At 41.2% G+C, this 17,533-nt stretch overlaps 2 protein-coding genes across 2 annotated transcripts in view; both read left to right on the top strand.

Annotated features, from left to right (window-relative positions):
• Positions 1-1,007: 1,007 nt before the first annotated feature.
• si:ch73-335l21.2 (RING finger domain-containing protein) lies at positions 1,008-6,050 on the top strand. The gene is made up of 3 exons (XM_050067706.1): positions 1,008-1,285; positions 1,369-1,483; positions 4,629-6,050. Exon 3 carries the CDS (start codon positions 4,727-4,729, stop codon positions 5,375-5,377), a length of 651 nt encoding a protein of 216 aa, XP_049923663.1. The 5' UTR covers positions 1,008-1,285; positions 1,369-1,483; positions 4,629-4,726; the 3' UTR covers positions 5,378-6,050.
• A 1,926-nt stretch (positions 6,051-7,976) lies between these two features.
• dvl2 (dishevelled segment polarity protein 2) overlaps positions 7,977-17,533 on the top strand; it is a 36,359-nt gene continuing 26,802 nt past the window's right edge. Inside the window, exon 1 of the mRNA XM_050067677.1 lies at positions 7,977-8,471. Coding sequence (XP_049923634.1) covers positions 8,311-8,471 — 161 coding nt within the window. The 5' untranslated portion in view covers positions 7,977-8,310. The remainder of the gene's footprint in view (positions 8,472-17,533) is intronic.

Below are 17,533 nucleotides of genomic sequence, written 5' to 3' on the forward strand. Positions count from 1 at the left end.
TGGACTAACTTTGCACTTGAAGTATGCCTGTTCACTTACGTTTTAACAGGTCTGACGCTACTATGCGCCCCGGCTGTATCTAGGCTAACGGCTAACATGCTAACTATTATTTCTATGTCACTAGTCACTTGAAACAAATTTAGGACGATAGGAGACAGGTTGAAATAAACCGAAATTTCCCTTTAACTGTCCCGTCCTTGCAAACTGACACCTCTTTAGCTACTAGTCCACACTCTGTATTTAGTCCGTAAAGGGACTTGAACCGACAACCCTCCGGATCCCATGTCCCTATGGACTGAGCCACTGCCGCTTCAATATGTTAATATACCAGCATATCCCAATTTGATACCATGGAATTAGCAATATTACCAGTACTAGTATTATTTCCACGTATGTATTCTAGACAGTTCCCATTACAGTACTTTGAAAACATCCCAGAAATGGTGAAAAAATAAATATGTATCCTTATTTATGTCCTAAAAATTGTACATTTATTATCTTAGCATCACTTCTTTTGCCATAAAATAACAATTCAACCATTTGAGCATGGCTTGAGACAGTAAAAAAACCTCATCAAATTATTTCACCACATATAAAATAGATAACATTAAGTATATCATTTAACAACAATGAATGACAGCATTAGACAACATTAGGTCAGCTTCACTGCCTTTACCATAAAAGGCAGACTAATTTTTTGACAGAGCACGTTTTTAAAAATGTGTTTTGCCTTTTTTTATACTTTTATTTTTTCGTATAAAGTTAGAAAAATCTGTTCAGTAAGACCTCTGAAACTATAACATGTCGATTAAACATGCCTACCACACAGAGCAATGATGTCTGGGGGTGAACTGGAAAGGCGATCTGTTTAAAGACACAGTGACATCTAGTGGATTTTTTTGGTATAACATGCCGAAACTGAATGGTAGAGATAGCTCAATCAGTTTGGGTTAAATTCAACATCTTTTTCTTTAAGATATAGTGACTCAAAATGTGCTCCACCATATGGTTGAGCAGGACATTCAAATTATGTTTTAAGTATCAACTAAAATGTCAGGATATTAATAATCACACCCTGATCCGCACTCTGCTATTTTAAAACAGTCATGCTGACTGTGTGGAAGCATAATAACATAACATGTAAGCAGACTAGAGTGAGCAGACTCTGTCATTTTCTGTGTCCTGGTTACCTTCACATCACCAGGGGTTTAATTACTGCTGAGCAAACCGCACAGAGATGCCTCATGGGGGACGAGACAGAGAGACGAGGGACGAGCAAAATCAGGTGAGCGAAAACAGAAGGTTGCCAGTAAGACCAGCTCCAGCTGCAGCTGCAGGGTACTCAGAGTGGGTTTTATGTGCACACAGAAGACAGAGGATGAGATCTGTACCGACATGAGAAGGAGTATGAGCTGTGAGAGGGGAAGTACCGGGGTCGGAGGCGGGAATCAAAGCATGCTCTGATCAAAGGGGTGTGCGGTGGGTAAGTGGCTCTCTTATCTTCTTCTGAGGTGTGAGGATGGATCGCTGCCAGTTTCTCTCTGAGTAATCTCTCTGAATCTGGTGGCCTACATAGATACAAGAGATACTTGTTTGTCATCACATGTACTGTGATTTTTGAATACAGTAAAACACTTATTGTTGGTGTAAATTATATTTTAACCCCTATTTTGCTCTATAAATGTGTGGCAGACTTATGAAAGCAAAGGTTTCATGTGTTGCCACGGACAAATTCAAAGGAGACCCCACCTGCTAAGCAACAATCCCCCATGAGTGTACTTGGGTTGCCTTGTGAGCAACAAACAAAAGTGTCAGTAAAGAAAATCTAATGTTCTGTTTCATAAAAAGCCAGCAACAAGTTCCAAAATGGAGAAAGTTATTCATGAATTGAAGTCATTGGGGTCCATGTTTAAAAACCGTTGGCAAACTCTCACACAAGTCATACAATATAATCCAAGTCTCATTTATCCAGTCGTATACGTAAGACCGAAAGACAGACCTTTCAACTGGGGGCCTGAATGGAAAGTGAAACTTAATCGATGCCCTCTTCAAAGCCAGACACCACTGACAAAAACCACCACCTGGTCTACTGCTGCCTTGATCAGTCAGTTTGTTTGTCATATGCTGGGTTCAGACTACGCAACATCTTTGTCTGTTCCGAAAGTCACATGTCAGATAAGGCGATTGTTGAGTCATATTCATTGAGTCATATCAGGAAATATCACAAAGGCTGGATTGTTGTTTTCGTTCACTTGTTTCCACAGCAGCAGATCGCTCTGTGTTCCTATTGGTCAAAGTGACGGCTGTGATGGGAGCAGTCGTGAACGACAGAAAGAAAATCAAACATGCCAGACTTTCTGTTGGGACTTCTTGAGGCGTCCCAGACGTGGTGTCGGTTGTCTTCTACCATGACACACTACATGAGATGAAACAATGGATTATAGCATACAACACTCATTGTCGTCAACGACCTGAGCCGACACTGTACGGCGCTGCGTTGTGCTACAATCGGGCTGATATTGTGTAGTCTGAACCCGGCATTATTGTTTGACTTCGGTGTTTTAGTGGTTAGCTCAGATTCAACAAGTCATTTGATTGACGTTTGTGTTTCTCAACACTCTGTATCATATGACAAATTATCATTATTATTATTAAATTATTAAATGACATCCTAAAATATCTCTGGAACCAACCATGGTGGAGTTTCAGTTCCTGTATGAGGCAATGAAATCACCTTCGCTGACCACCCCTGGATGCAGACTTCTCCTATGGTCCTATGCTACGTCACTTGATTCCTCTTTTGCTTCTGTCATAATTACTATGACCACTAGAGGTCGCTGCGTAACAATCAACATGGCCGTTTAATGGGCTGATAAAGGCTTTATGTGTAGCAGGTCCCTTCTTACCCAAATCTATAGGCCTTTCAAGAGTGGAGGAACCTTTTCGAAGAACCTTGCCTCCCTTTTTGTTGTGTCCACACCGCACGAACTAGAAACAGTTGTAGTTCTTACAACGCTTTTTTGAGGGACTTTTTTAGCTCCAGCTTCATCGTAGACACTCCCCCAACTCAAGAGGAACCATGGGTGACATAAGTGTACAGTGATTGGTCAAACAAGCCAATGCAGCATCAGCAACTGGCATTCTTAAAAACCTGTTAGGTGTGTAAATTACACACAACACAAAACATAAACAACAGCTCGTAATTACAGTTTTTTTTTTAAAAAAAAGACAGGGACAAATGGACTGACAATAAAGTCTAGGCTTTACTGAGCATATATGCGATGGTCTAAATGCATCGCGATCTCATCATGATGACTTGTCAAAGCAAAAGTGTCGTTGCTATGCCAACTGTTGAAAGGCTTACAGTACGTAACTTTAATGTTCCTATTGGCGGTGCGAATGCAATCAGAATAAAAGCCCCGAAAGGTATGTCGTTCTCTGTGGAGCACCCCAAAACTGTTTGCTCCGAAAGTACCTAATGAGGCTAATAACTGAGCCCGGTCTTATTCCAAAGTCATCAAAATCCGGCGCTTGGGCAGTGACTTGTGGCATCAGACACTGACGGAAAAAGCCGTCCTTTAACGTCAGCATGATACGCAGACAGTTGCCGTTATAGTTTAACGGCACTCGGCAGCATCAAGGGGGAAGTGCGCCGGGACAAGAACGAATGTTAGGTGGCGAAAGTCTGAGTAGGGCAGGTGGGAAGGGCGATGGATGGGTCCAGCAAACCCGGACTGTCACCTGGGAGAGCGTTGGTTGTGTCCCATAAGATTCTAAAGCCAAACCCTGTTCTTTTTTCCTAAACCTAACCACGTGCATTTGTTGTTGGAGAGGAAAAAACCGTCAATTTGCGTTGTTGCACAACGTGTCGTGTGACTGTATGGGCAAATTTCCTTTGAAAACAGAAGTGTATCTTGAAAGAAGACAATGCATGTAACCTTGTCCCAGAACATCAACAACCAACACACCCAGGGTACCTTGCACGTCGTATCTGGACGTGGAAAGTCCATGACCAAACTTTGATATGTGACGAAGTCAGAGTGAGCAGATGCTATTATCTTTCAAACTCCATGCCGTCAGTTTGTAACCCAAGCTTACCTTTTAAACTTTTCACTGGTCTGAGCCAAGATAACCGAGAGATTACATCATCAGGGTTATTTTCTCAGAGCCGCCGAAGATACAACTGTTTTCACAGGCTGAGTAAAATCAGTTGAGTGGCCCTTTGAAATGCCTGAAATGAAACAGATTGGAGAGAGTGGAATTTTCTCCAGAGTGGAGAAAAGTAGACGTGCACACTCACACGTCCTCATGCAGAAAGTACCGTTACAATGACTTATGACTTCCTTTCACAGCTCTTTTGCTCATTTGCTTGTTTTGATTTCCTCACTTCCTGTACATGCTCTGAGTGTGCAGGCCAGCACACACAACATGGAGTCAGGGGTGATCATGAGTAGGTTTGGGGGGGGGCTGAGTGGTTAAATGGATGAATGCTATGACTCATGTGCTGAGGAATCTGTTCATAAAACTTAGAAGAAACCGAGCGGCATCCCAGGGAGAGCAGATCCTGGCATTTAAAGGCCACAGAAGCCTCTGGGGTTCTCTCAGCTCAAGTTGTTTTCTCTCCACAGATTTTACCATCCTCTGTAAAAGATTCATCCACAAGTTGCATCTCGCCATCGCTGACTGAGCACCCGAGCCAATCCACTCACCCTCCCACCCTCCCCCCATGACAGGGGATGTTGTCCCAGCTCCCCAGCAGGGGGACCCAGCTGCTGCAGCACCCAGCCTCAGCACCACCCCTGGGGAGCCCATGGATGTGGAGTGTCCCATCTGCTACCAAGAGTACAACCAGTACAACAAATGTCCCCGGATGCTGGAGTGCCTCCATGTTTTCTGCACCGAGTGCCTCCAGAGGATCCAGCTCTGCCCCTGCGAGCCCCCGGACCCCCACAGCCCACCAGCCATCCCCTGCCCCCTCTGCCGCCACCTCACCCCTCTGGAGAGCGGCGACGCCCTCTCCTTACCCTGCAACTCCCGCATCCTGGCCAGGCTGCCCCCCGTGGCCTTCCGCCTGCCCGTAACCATGGCGACGCACCTGACCACAGTCACCCAGAGAGTGGTGCTCTCTCTGGAGGGCGACAGCAGCGACGCCCGCTTCATCATCCTGCCCACCGTCAGCCTGCGGGTGCAGCAGATGCACCCGGACAGGCCGTACGGCGTGGCGCCCGGCCTGGTGGGTGAGGAGCAGGTGATCGAGCAGAGCAAGAAGACGCTGTTCTTTGTGCAGCTGCTGGCTGTCACCTTCTGGGTGCTGTTTGTCATCACCTGCGTGGTCGGGGTGGTGTTTGGGCCACATTTCTTAAACAGGAAATTTTAACAGAAACTAGATTTGTCTTTTTTTTTTTAATAATCATTGACATAATTATAACAGGAAACTCTAAAAAGTAGGTTGACACATTACATTTTTAGATAATATAAAGCACAAATTGTTTTTCAATTATATTTTTATGGAAATATTTTAATTAAATTCTACTTTTATTTATATAATAACACCACTTACACCGGTCCTCACTCACTGTCCTGCCCATTTGTTGTGTCTTTCATGATACACTGATAAAGAGCTCCCTCTAGTGGTTCATTTGGAAATAGAATTAAATAAAAGCATTAAAAACTAAAGGTTTCATGAAGTTTTCTCTGTGCCTGTTTGATAATGTTATTGTACAGCTGATAAATGTCCTGCAGATTATTACTTATAATAATTTCTGTCTTTTGCCCCTTTTTAAAAAAAATTAAATATTCTGTTATTCCAACAGAAAATATGTCCTGAGCCTTGGGGGCCTAATTTTTGTGGGTCCCTATTGAACACTAATTTGTCATAATTGGGTGAAACTAAATTATTTTTTAAATATTTACAGTGCAAATTTTGATACAGGGCCCAAAACCAAGATATGTCATAATGAATGACATGTCTTAAGGCCTTTATTATTTGATATTATGGGACATACATTGTGATATAGTGGTGCATTGTCTATTGTGCTTTTTATTCAATTGCAGTTAGTAGTTGTAGTTATAGATGTTTTAAAGATCTTAATAAAGTATGCTTCATTGTCAGATTGAGTTTAAACACCTAATGAATAGTCAGATTAATACTTATCAGAGGTTATTGCGTTAATAATGTCACAGCCTGACAGAGTATTGCACTTTATTTTACTTTTATTAAATAGAATTTGAAAGCAGGGTGTGAAATATTCGTAATCATTTGCATTTTTCTCATGATTATTTAATTTTTTTCCACCTCAGTATTATATCTCAAGGTTCAATGTATGAATCTATAAAATCATGGAAACATAAATGTCTTAATTCAATAAAACCATAGATAAAAACAACATAAAACTAGATTTCTCAAGCCTGAGGGTTTGTTTTAAGTAGAGCATGAGGAGCAGTTGTTGTAAGGCAGTCTGGAAAATACTAAACTTTTCGGGAAATTCATATTGTTGATCACAGACGTCTTGGTTGCAAATTAAAGGTGATTTTATCCAAATAACAAGTGGCCAATGAGCTGTAGCATTGTGTTGTATGGAAGGAAATGTAACGAGAATACAATGAATACCTTAAAACTTCAGTTAATAGCCTGGGCTATCTGAAAACATCAGGCCTATATTTGGGACAGGCGTCTATATGTGACAAAAATGAATTAACTACAAGCACACCTGATGTTTAATTGAGACAGGTGTTTATTAAAATGTATAAAATGTGTAGCCACACTGGGCAAGTAAAAGGGACTAGGCTTTGAACTGAGGTTTTATGGTATAGTTTGTAATTAATTAACCACATAAACTACACGACCCAAAGTAGTTAGCTACTGAAAAAGCTACTGAATGTGGTTAATAATTTAATTACATGTATTTAACTACTGTCACTAATCATTTATGCATCAGTAATAATAATCCTGTGATATATATGATTGTGAAATGGCTCATTCTGCATAATGTGTTCTGATAAGTTAAGATAAGACTTTATTAATCCCAGACCTGGGAAATTCAGCCTTTACAGCAGCTCAAGAATCAGAAGAAAATAATGATTTACTGAGTGATGAATATGAATTAAAATATAACAAAATTACAGATTAGATTAAAAAAAATCTATAATATAAATTATATATATCTTTCATTTTTACAGATACTGGGTGTTCATTATTGATAGTTGCACAGGATTGTTATACACATGTGAATTATTTTTAATGGGGAAAAATATAGATAGACAGATAGATAGAGAGCAAGATGGAGATAGAAAAGTTCTTACACAGTACAAGTATGTGTATTTATAATACATACTATCATTATGTGGCACTAATTCTACTTACAACAAGGAAAACAATAAAAATAAGAATACAAATATATAATTTACTTGGTTATTTACATTTTGTATTAATAACTGTATCTGCACAGGAGCTTATTACAAAAGCTTTTAAATAAATATAAAGGAGAAAAAGTACAATGCGTGACAATGATAGTCTGTGTAACATAATTATGTATGTATTATAATGAATAATGTATAAATAGGATGTAGGATAAACGGGAAATCTTGTTCTAATTGAGTGTAAATATTGTCCTGTATTTCTCTTTCTAGCGATCATATATTGCTAGTATTGTTTGTTGTTTTGTATGATTTTTATTATTATTTTTTTAATTATTATTTGTTTGCTTAACTGATTTCCTGAGTTTTAAATAAAGCTTTGATTTAATGAAAATTATATATTATTAATGACGTATATTTACACTGTAGTTACTTACTTACTACTTTTAATTGAGTAAAATGTCTTTTATTGTCTTTAAGTGATATTAAATATGTTGGGGGGGGGGGTGGAGGGTTGCTGGAAGAGTACGTAACAAAAGTGGGGGTGCGTGATGACGTCACACGCCGCGTTGGCTCGCAAAAAGTGGAGAAAAGTTTCAGACCCCCCCCCCCCCCCCCCGTATGTTTTTGTTGGGGGAAAAGTTGTCGGTAGGTAGGTCGTGTGAATGTAGCGTGTCCGTCGTCTTTCGGCCCCGTCGGTAACAATGCGGGGGAGCGCGAGGTGTTATCGGTTTTAAAACTCCGACGTTAGTCTTCTTCTTCTTGAGCGGCGGTAACGGCGCTTTAACGTCCTCCGGCTCCGGACCGAAAAAAAATCTCAGTGGCCATCATCGTTTCACCTCTGCCGTCTCGTTAGCCACCTAGCTAGCTAACCAAGCTAAGCTAACTCCCCAACAAAGTTAACGCTACCTCGCCTCGCAGCCTGTGTGGGGCAAAAAAAACCCAACCGTTGAGATGGCGGAAACCAAAATAATTTATCACATCGACGAAGAGGAGACGCCGTATTTGGTGAAGATACCTATCGCTGCCGAAAATATCACTTTGCTGGATTTTAAGCAGGTCCTGAACAAGCCAAACTACAAATTCTTCTTCAAGTCTATGGACCAGGACTTCGGGTGAGCTTTTTTTTTCTGTAGTAGAAGAAGAGCTTTGTGGTTTGCATGCAAAATAAGGAGTGTTTAAAAGCTGCTTGAAGTTGTTACCAATTAGGGTATAGTTAAACTTAAAGTTAAAAAACACTCCGTTTAATGTGCTTTTATTTTCTGATTAACTTCCCATAGGATAACACTTTGTTAATTAATGCAGCCTGTAATGAAATGCATGCCTCTCCCGTGTCAAAAAGCCATGCAATCCTATCTTGTGACCGGCTGTCGTGTATTTGTCACAGGAAATAACTTATGGCACAGGCATAATAAACTTGAATGAAGGTCTCCATTGAAGGCAGCACATCCCCAATCAGAATCTGCACAAGTTATAATGACTTGTGATGAATATCCAAGTGGTTGTATATTGTCAATACTGAGGGTTTGTAGGCTGGGACGTTTCTCAGAAAACATCATCATTACAATGGGAGGCATTCCCTGTCCCTGCTGCTTTTCTTTGCCCTAATCCTCATCCCTCCCTCCCTCCCTCCTTCCCTCCTTCAGTCCATCATCTTGTGAAATCCTCGCCTTTTCTTTCTTTCGGGACTGCAGCCAGGGTTTTGTCTCCCCTCTTTAACACTTTGGCCTGCCAGCCATCCTTTCATTCCCCTGGCTTCCTCGCTTCCTCTCCCCCCCTTTTCTCCCAATCCACTCCTCCAGAAAAGTCTCCTCTCCTCTATCAATTAATCTTTTTTTTCTCTGTGTAGCTGCTGTGCATTTTTCCTGCAGAGGAATGCATGTTTGTGGTTTATTCACCCAGTGAGACCCTTAGGGCTTCTGTTAAATGCATTGTAGTCTTGGATGAGTATTAAAGCTGGGCTATTTGCCTCTTTTCCTCTTTGGATGGCACCGTCGGAGTCCGTGCCAAGGGAGCTGCAATATCAGCTCAAACACTAAGATGGGATGGATGAGATGGCTTTTCATTGGGCCGTCACAGCGCTGGCAGGCTCGAGCTGCCCCTCCAATGCAAATCATTTGAATATTAATAGCAGCGACATCAATAACTTGTAGAGAAAATCTGTCGTGAGCGCCCCTTTGAAAACACTCTGGTATTTGCTTGTTGAAATGATTAGTTGAGTAACCAACCACAAAAATGTGTTGATCACCATTTTGATAAGTTCAGCTATTTAAAGAGCTCCAACTAACGATTATTTCCATGGCAGATTCATCTGTTGGTTCATTTCTTGATTTATTAATGAGTTGTTTGGTCTATAAAATGTCAGAAAGTGTTTCCCAAAGCCCAAGATGACGTCCTCATACTTCTTGTTTTGTCAACAGCTCAAAGATATTCAGCTTTCTGTCATGTCGGAGTAAAGAAACCAGAAAATATTCACATTTAAGAAGCTTGAGTCAAATAGTTTTTTTGCTGATTTGTCTCCTACTCAGTCTGATTCATTGATTATCAAATAGGTTTGTGGTTAATTCTATTAAATAGATTAAAATAGTTGACAAAAAATCAATCACTCGTCGCAGCTCTAGTTATTTGTAAAGTAAAAAGAGCTTCTTACAGTTAATTCTTGGTAACAATATGTAAGCAAAGTTATCACATGACATCACTTTGGGCTCTGGGAGCTTGTGTTTGGCTTCTGCCATATTCCTGACAGTTTGTAGACTCTGCTTTTAACCATTTCATAACAACAAATACGCAGTAAATAATGAATATAATCATTAGTAGCCCTAAAGAGGACATCTCTGTAGCCAGGGCTGGGTGATCTGGAGAAAATGGAATATCCCAGTATTTTTGCGACAAAATTGTAGGGTCGACTTTTGGTGCTTTTTACAAGATGTTTACACATTTCGATAAGACAAATAAAACATTGATTTACTGTAATGCAGCCGTCCACACTGCCTCCATTTTAGCCTTCACTACAATGCAAAAACAACCCCAAACACTCGCCAACATTAACTGTCTTCCGCAGTCTCCCCACATTACAAAGGGAGTAAAATATACAGGCTAACGTTACCTTTTCCAGAACATCTACAGGACATCTCGTCACCTTTGATTCCTCGTTAATATAAGGACAAAGGAGCAAAGATACAAGTGATGCTCTAGTCTAGACAGGCAACGTTCTCTTTCTACTCCTCGACAACAGTCCCATTTTGGAAGGTGACCCACTATCTGTTTGTTCGAAAGGGTCCGATTTTGCGGACACATAGGTCAATCAACATTGGGTACCGCACATGGCTCCATTCGTCCATTTAGTGGGCTGGATAGTTGAGGTTTTTTGAAGGGGGGGTTTGTATGAGGTACTTCTCCATAGTCAGTGTATCACCTATAGTAGATGTCAGTCAGTACGCACTCAGTTTGTAAAGGTGGCAAGAGTGCCGAATTTATCCACTTAAAAAAAGTCCTACCCAAAACAATCTTTAACACATTAAATGTACGCTAGATTGAGAGTATTTTCACCGCTTTACCTTTCCGTCAGATAGCCTTTTCTTGCGAAGCAGCCGTTAACGCCTTCAGTTCCCCATCTATGCTCTCGTCAAAGCCACCAGACTCCATTGGCAGCAATTTTACCTTGCTGAACACAGGAGCTGCTGGTCCACCGCTGTTTCCATTAGTTAGTTTTGTTATTGTGTGACTTTGGTGAATCCGATCTAACCCGTCTAAACGCCAAAGTCACACAATAACACAAGAAAAATACCAGATCGAGGCAGCAGTAGACGAGTCAACTCCAGTGTTCAGCGATATTAAATCACTGTTTTTCTCAATGGAGTCTGGCATTAAAGAAAGCAATGTAACAGCTTCAGTTACCAATCAGATATTGCAGTGTGACGGCAATGTAAAGCAGTGGCAATACTCTCAATATAGCGTAAACGTAAACTTGTGTTTTTTTTTAGGTGGCTGAAAATGTGTTTCACTGCTGCCCCCTTCCACAGCAGTACACTGCTTTGCTTCTGTGTAGTACTCCTGCTTGCTTCTCCAAACCGGAGGCGTGTGTAATACGCTGACTATGGATGCGTACTCCAGTAAAACCCCACTTTAAAAACTTGGAACTATCCCTTTGTGTGTAAAGTTGACATTAGTCCAAGCAGTGCTAAGAAACAAACCTCCAATTTAGTGACCTAGAACTCATGTGCTTGAGGACGAGAGGCCAAAACATTGAGGAAAATATCCACGTTAGGTGTTCCTAATAAACTGGCAACTGTGTGTGTGCAGCTAATAACTGTGAAAAGCTATTACCTGCACTATTTATGGGCACGGTAATGCTGAAGAGCTCTTCGTTTTGCACTCTAATAGTCTCAGTTAATTTTTTTAAGCTTAAGTACCCTCACCATAATCACCAGTGTGATTTCCAAGTTAGCTTTCACATTAAGAGCTTGTCTCTGCGTAACTGCACAAGACATGTTTGACTCCGTGTGCTTGCAAGCGAGTGCACAATTTGGGTGTTTTTCCAAAGGCAAAAAAAAATCCTCATCTCAAAAAAACCCCAAAAACTCAAGCCACCCACGCCAAACTTTCCCAGCCGAGCGAGGAAAACTTTCAAAGCGAGTATCGCATAAAAAAATCTTAATTCAAATTGTGCACCCTGGCATCACGCTCGCTCATTTGAATAACTCCAACTGAGTTCAGATGAAATATTTCAAACCTAGCTCGGAGTCAGCTGTCCAATCAAAGCAGGGACGTTTTTTTTTTCTCCCCCTCTCTCTTTGGCGACCCAGGAGAGGAGTGTGTAATAGTGTGTGTTTTCATTTGCCCTGGTACGAGGCCAGCTGTCGAGCAGAGCTGTGTGTGTGGCAGTGGGGGAGATCCACGCAGCAGAGCAGGCCAGGGCCGGTGCTGGAAACCTGGGGCTGGACGCGGGCCATTTGCTGGGTGTCTGGGGAGAAGAAAGGGGAGAAAGAGCAGCGTGGTGTTCGCTCGGAGTTATTAGATATTCTTCTGTGTGCGCCTGCTGGTAAGGGCGATCAGGCGGCTGTGTAAGGAAGATTAATTGTAAGAAAGGCGATGCTGTGCCGGGCGTGAAGAATTTGATGGCAGCAAGGGACTGTGGGGGTGAAGAACTTCAGGTTGCATTAAACCCAACAGGACGCCGCATATTTCAGGGTTGTTTGTGCATCATTCGAGGCATTTTAGAGTGTGTGTGAAATAACTCTCAACTGTGGTTACTTGTTTGTTTGGAGGGCCGAGGAATGAAGACAATTACACTCTCAGGAGAAGAATGTTGCATCTGTTCATTTGCTGTCGAGATGCAGTTTCTCGCAGCGTGAGGGGGAAACGTTAAAAGGTAACCTCAGTGTTTTTCAACCTGGGCCCTATTCTCACATGAGACAAGACGGGTTGAAATTAGTCCACTCGGGGCATTTGTGCAACGTCTATTTACATCCATTAAAAGTGCTTGTTTTTGCCACTGACAGGATCATAATGTTTCATGTGTCTGACACCATTATGGAAAGGATCCCTACAGAGACAGACCTTTAAATCCTTTTTGTTGAACCAAAAACAGCCCCCAAACCGCTATTGCCAGACCCACCAGGCTCCATTTAAATAAACATTCATTTTGTTTCCGTCCACTTTGAATGAAGTGTGTTTTACGATGATAAAATAACTGTTTATTTAAAGATAAATGCATTAAAATGTGTCATTTAGTTCCCTCACCTGTCAGTTGCATCATACCTCTTTGTGTTGTCTGCCAAAAACTGACTTTTTATTCAGTTTTAAGCCACATTTTTAAAATGCCGTGCCAAACAGTGTCACTGAAACACCGATTTTAAACATAACACTGTTTTTTTATTGAGTGTTTTCACCAGTGTAAGTCACCAGGTCTGTTTGTTTTGGAGAGGAGGAGACCTCTGTGGATAATTCAGCCAGAGAAATCTGTAATTCAAATCAAGGACACAGTCTGTGTTATTTAATTCACTCTCCAGTCAGTTGCATCATATCCCCTTTGTGTTGTCTGCCCAAAAACTGTCATAAATTGTTTGTGTTCAGTTTTAGGCCGCATTTTTATCATGCAATTTTTAGATTTTGGTCATTCCTCATTAAATGTTTTAACCAGATGAAGGGTTTTAGTCATCGGGCGTCTGGATCTGAAGTTATTAGAGAAACAAGCAGCCGCTCGGCCGCAGCCCCTGCTGTGCCAAACAGTGCCAGTGAAACACCAATTTGAAACATAACACTCAGTACGTTTACATGCAGCTTGAGAAAATTGAATTATTGGCTTAGTCTGACTGAAACCGGACTTTTAAATGCATGTAAACAGCTTAGTCCGACTGAAACCGGACTTTTAAATGCATGTAAACAGCTTAGTCCGACTGAAACCGGACTTTTAAATGCATGTAAACAGCTTAGTCCGACTGAAACCGGACTTTTAAATGCATGTAAACAGCTTAGTCCGACTGAAACCGGACTTTTAAATGCGTGTAAACAGCTTAGTCTGACTGAAACTGGACTTTTAAATGCATGTAAACGGCTTAGTCCGACTGAAACCGGACTTTTAAATGCATGTAAACAGCTTAGTCCGACTGAAACCGGACTTTTAAATGCATGTAAACAGCTTAGTCCGACTGAAACCAGACTTTTAAATGCATGTAAACAGCGTAGTCTGACTGTAAATGGCTTAGTCCGACTGAAACCGGACTTTTAAATGCACGTAAACAGCCTAGTCTGACTGTAAACGGCTTAGTCCGACTGAAACCAGACTTTTAAATGCATGTAAACAGCTTAGTCCGACTGAAACCGGACTTTTAAATGCGTGTAAACAGCTTAGTCTGACTGAAACCGGACTATTAAATGCATGTAAACAGCTTAGTCCGACTGAAACCGGACTTTTAAATGCATGTAAACAGCTTAGTCTGACTGTAAACAGCTTAATCTGAATGAATCTGGACTTTTAAATGCATGTAAACTGCTTAGTCTGACTGAAACTGGACTTTTAAATGCATGTAAACAGCTTAGTCCGACTGTAAACAGCTTAATCTGACTGAAGCCGGTCTTTTAAATGCATGTTAACAACTTAGTCCTACTGAAACCGGACTTTCAAATGCATGTAAACAGCTTAGTCCGACTGAAACCGGACTTTTAAATGCATGTAAACAGCTTAGTCCGATTAAAATTGGACTATCCATAGCTCGACTAACGCACCTTGATAATTCGTATATAATCAGACAAGACGAGAAGTCCAACTTGACTGATTAGCCGAACTATGCGCATGTCAACGCACCGATTGCTTTTTTCAGTGTTTTGACCAGTTTTAGTCACCAGGTATGCCTGCTGTGGAGAGGAGAAGAGCTCTGTGGATAATTCAACACTTCAAAACTCCTGGATGTCTGGATCTGAAATTATCAGAGAAAAACATGATATAACATGAAACATAGCACAAAACTGCTTTATTCAGCATGTAAACTGGTTTTAATCATTATTAGGGCTGCCCGATGAACGGTGGAGATTGGAATCATCAGTCAGGGACATTTTGTTCCCCAGATTTTTCTGCAGTGTAGCTTGCTTGACTCTCACGCTACTCTCTCATACAGACAGTTGCGGACATGATGCAGCGGCACAGAGGAGGAGAAACTTTGCACCGTAAAGCTCTGAGATAACATTAACTTCTCTCTTCTGCTCGGAAGTGGTGAATTTACAGCTCACAGCAAGTAAATACGACACAGTCTCTGGCTTTTGTTTGATGTGATTTTGATTGCACGTTTCTGATCTGTCGTTAGCGTAGTTAGGTTACTATATCACAGGAATGCTGCTGTCACACTGAACGTTGGGTCGGGTACAGTCCCTGTTTTAATCACCTGGTCTGTTTGTTTTGGGGAGGAAGAGACCTCTGCGGATAATTCAGCTCCCAGTAAAAATACAATGGGATAAGCTGTTACGGAAAATGGATGAATGAATGAACGTTTAAATTAAGTCTGGTGGGTTTGGTGATAGTGATTTCGGGGCTGTTTCTTGTTAAACAAAATGATCTTACTCTTAAACAGAAAGGTCTATCTCTGCAGGGATCCTTTAAATAATGTTGTCAGACACTTAAAAAAAACAATCTGAGCCTGTCCGTGGCAAAAAAACACCTTTAATACACAACAAATATACAACATGGCAAAATAGAGTCCCCACTGAAAAACACCGAAGTCACCCTTTAAATAAATCAGTTGGAGGAAGTACTTGTTAACTAACATTCAGTAGCCACACACACACACACACGGCTCCCAAAAGTCCTCCTGCAGCAGCTCCCCACCAGCGCCCACAACAATCCGGCCGTACGCTTACACTCACCCACAAAACCAGCTCTCAACAGCTGCTTACGACAGCCCCAGTGGAGCCTAACCAAGCCTCGCACACTGGCAGATGAAGCTGGAAAACTTTTTCTGGAGGAGCTGGAGCAGTCAAGTGTCCTCTCTGTGGCACTTGTGCCCGGCCCCTGTCCCGGTAAACTACTGTAATAACACAGACTGCTGGGGGGGAAATTACACAGCTGAAGTCGAGTGTTTGTCTTTCTGACTAACATGGAGGAAGACTACGGAGGAGGGAAGAATAACCAGACGGATGTGTTGCCTTTAAGGAGCTTTGGCCATGTGGACACTAGGCTGTTACTGAGAGGTTATTATGTGTATTGGATTTTCACGCACATTTAATTGACCGGGTTGTGTAATTTGTCGAGGAGACACAAAGGCAGTTAAGTGTGTGTTTTAGCTCATTGCTGCGACGGAAGAAATTCCATAGCGTCTGTCACTTAGTGGTGGAAGCAAATTAAGGTTGTTTGTTCTTGTCTTTGATATCTGCTGAGCTAATTTATAGCCTCATGGTCTGGGTGGTGTTTTGGTAATACGATTAGACCACAGTATAATCCCAGTTATAGCACTGTACGTTCACTAGGAGTGGATTTTGTTTTTGTGATGCAAATTTTAAAGCTAGATGTGTGAATGGTTGATTTTAAATGGTCAGTTAAACCACTTACAACACTGCAAATTACATTAATGTGATCTATTGTGCTTATTTTCTGTCTTAAATACAATATTACAATGTTGGATGTTCATATTAAACATGGTCACACTATTAAATACTCAGGTAAAAGTAATCCCTGTGAGCAAAAACCTCAAACTGTTCTGAATACTGTTACCAAAGCTGACGTCAGCTCATGACAGATTTATGTATTTAGTCATCCGCTCCAGGCACGTTACCGCAAGTGTTTATATTGCATACACTGCTACATGTAGCTACATGCTAACGTAATATTGGATGCCGATGTTGTTAATGTATCCCCCATTTCAGATCATATTCCTGCTGCTACATGTCCGGTTGTAAAGATTTTGATTTAGACGTTTTTATTGGTAGTTCGTCACGGTAGAAAGTGCCGCTGTGCTTCATCACAGTCCTCCAGTGAAGGTGCAGGCATGGGGGTTAAAAAGACAGGCGCTAAAACAAAGCCTCTCAGGCTGAGGGTGATAGATAGTATGAGGAAGACATTAAGGCTCTTGTAGAAACCCAAACTACAAGCATGGGCCTGAAAATGAGCATAGCAGGTCCTCTTTAAGATGAACTCCATTAATCCAACACAAGGTAATTGATCATAAAGAAGAAAATACTTTTAAGACAAAAACAGTTTCCTCAAGTTAATACAAAAGAAGATAATGTGGTAAAACTTGGCAGTTTGTGTGGGTGACATCATGATATACACTCACTGTGTTCACATGACATTAGAGAAAATGTATTTATTGTGTAAGTCTGACTAAAATCAGACTTTTAAAACACTTGTGAACATGTTAGTCTGATTGAAATTGTATTAGGCTAAATCGTCGGACTAACACACCCAGAAGAGCTGGTCGATATAATGACTGTACGATATAACAATATATTTTCTAGGGCTGTAGTCCACCAAAGAAAATCTTGGTCGACTAAAGTCGCACATAATCTTCAACTAATCGATTAGTCGTGGGGAAAAAAAAATCTGCCAATATTTTTACTTCTGCGGTGGTGTGTCTGTGTCACTCTGCAGTTACACCTCCAAAACACTAGTCGGCGGTGGAGGACTGTGTTAAGTGCTGTAAAGTTTAGTTCAAATCAAACTTTATTTATATAGTTGATTCAAAACACA

Source organism: Epinephelus moara, chromosome 17 (assembly GCF_006386435.1).
Source record: "Epinephelus moara isolate mb chromosome 17, YSFRI_EMoa_1.0, whole genome shotgun sequence".
Lineage (NCBI taxonomy): Eukaryota > Metazoa > Chordata > Actinopteri > Perciformes > Serranidae > Epinephelus > Epinephelus moara.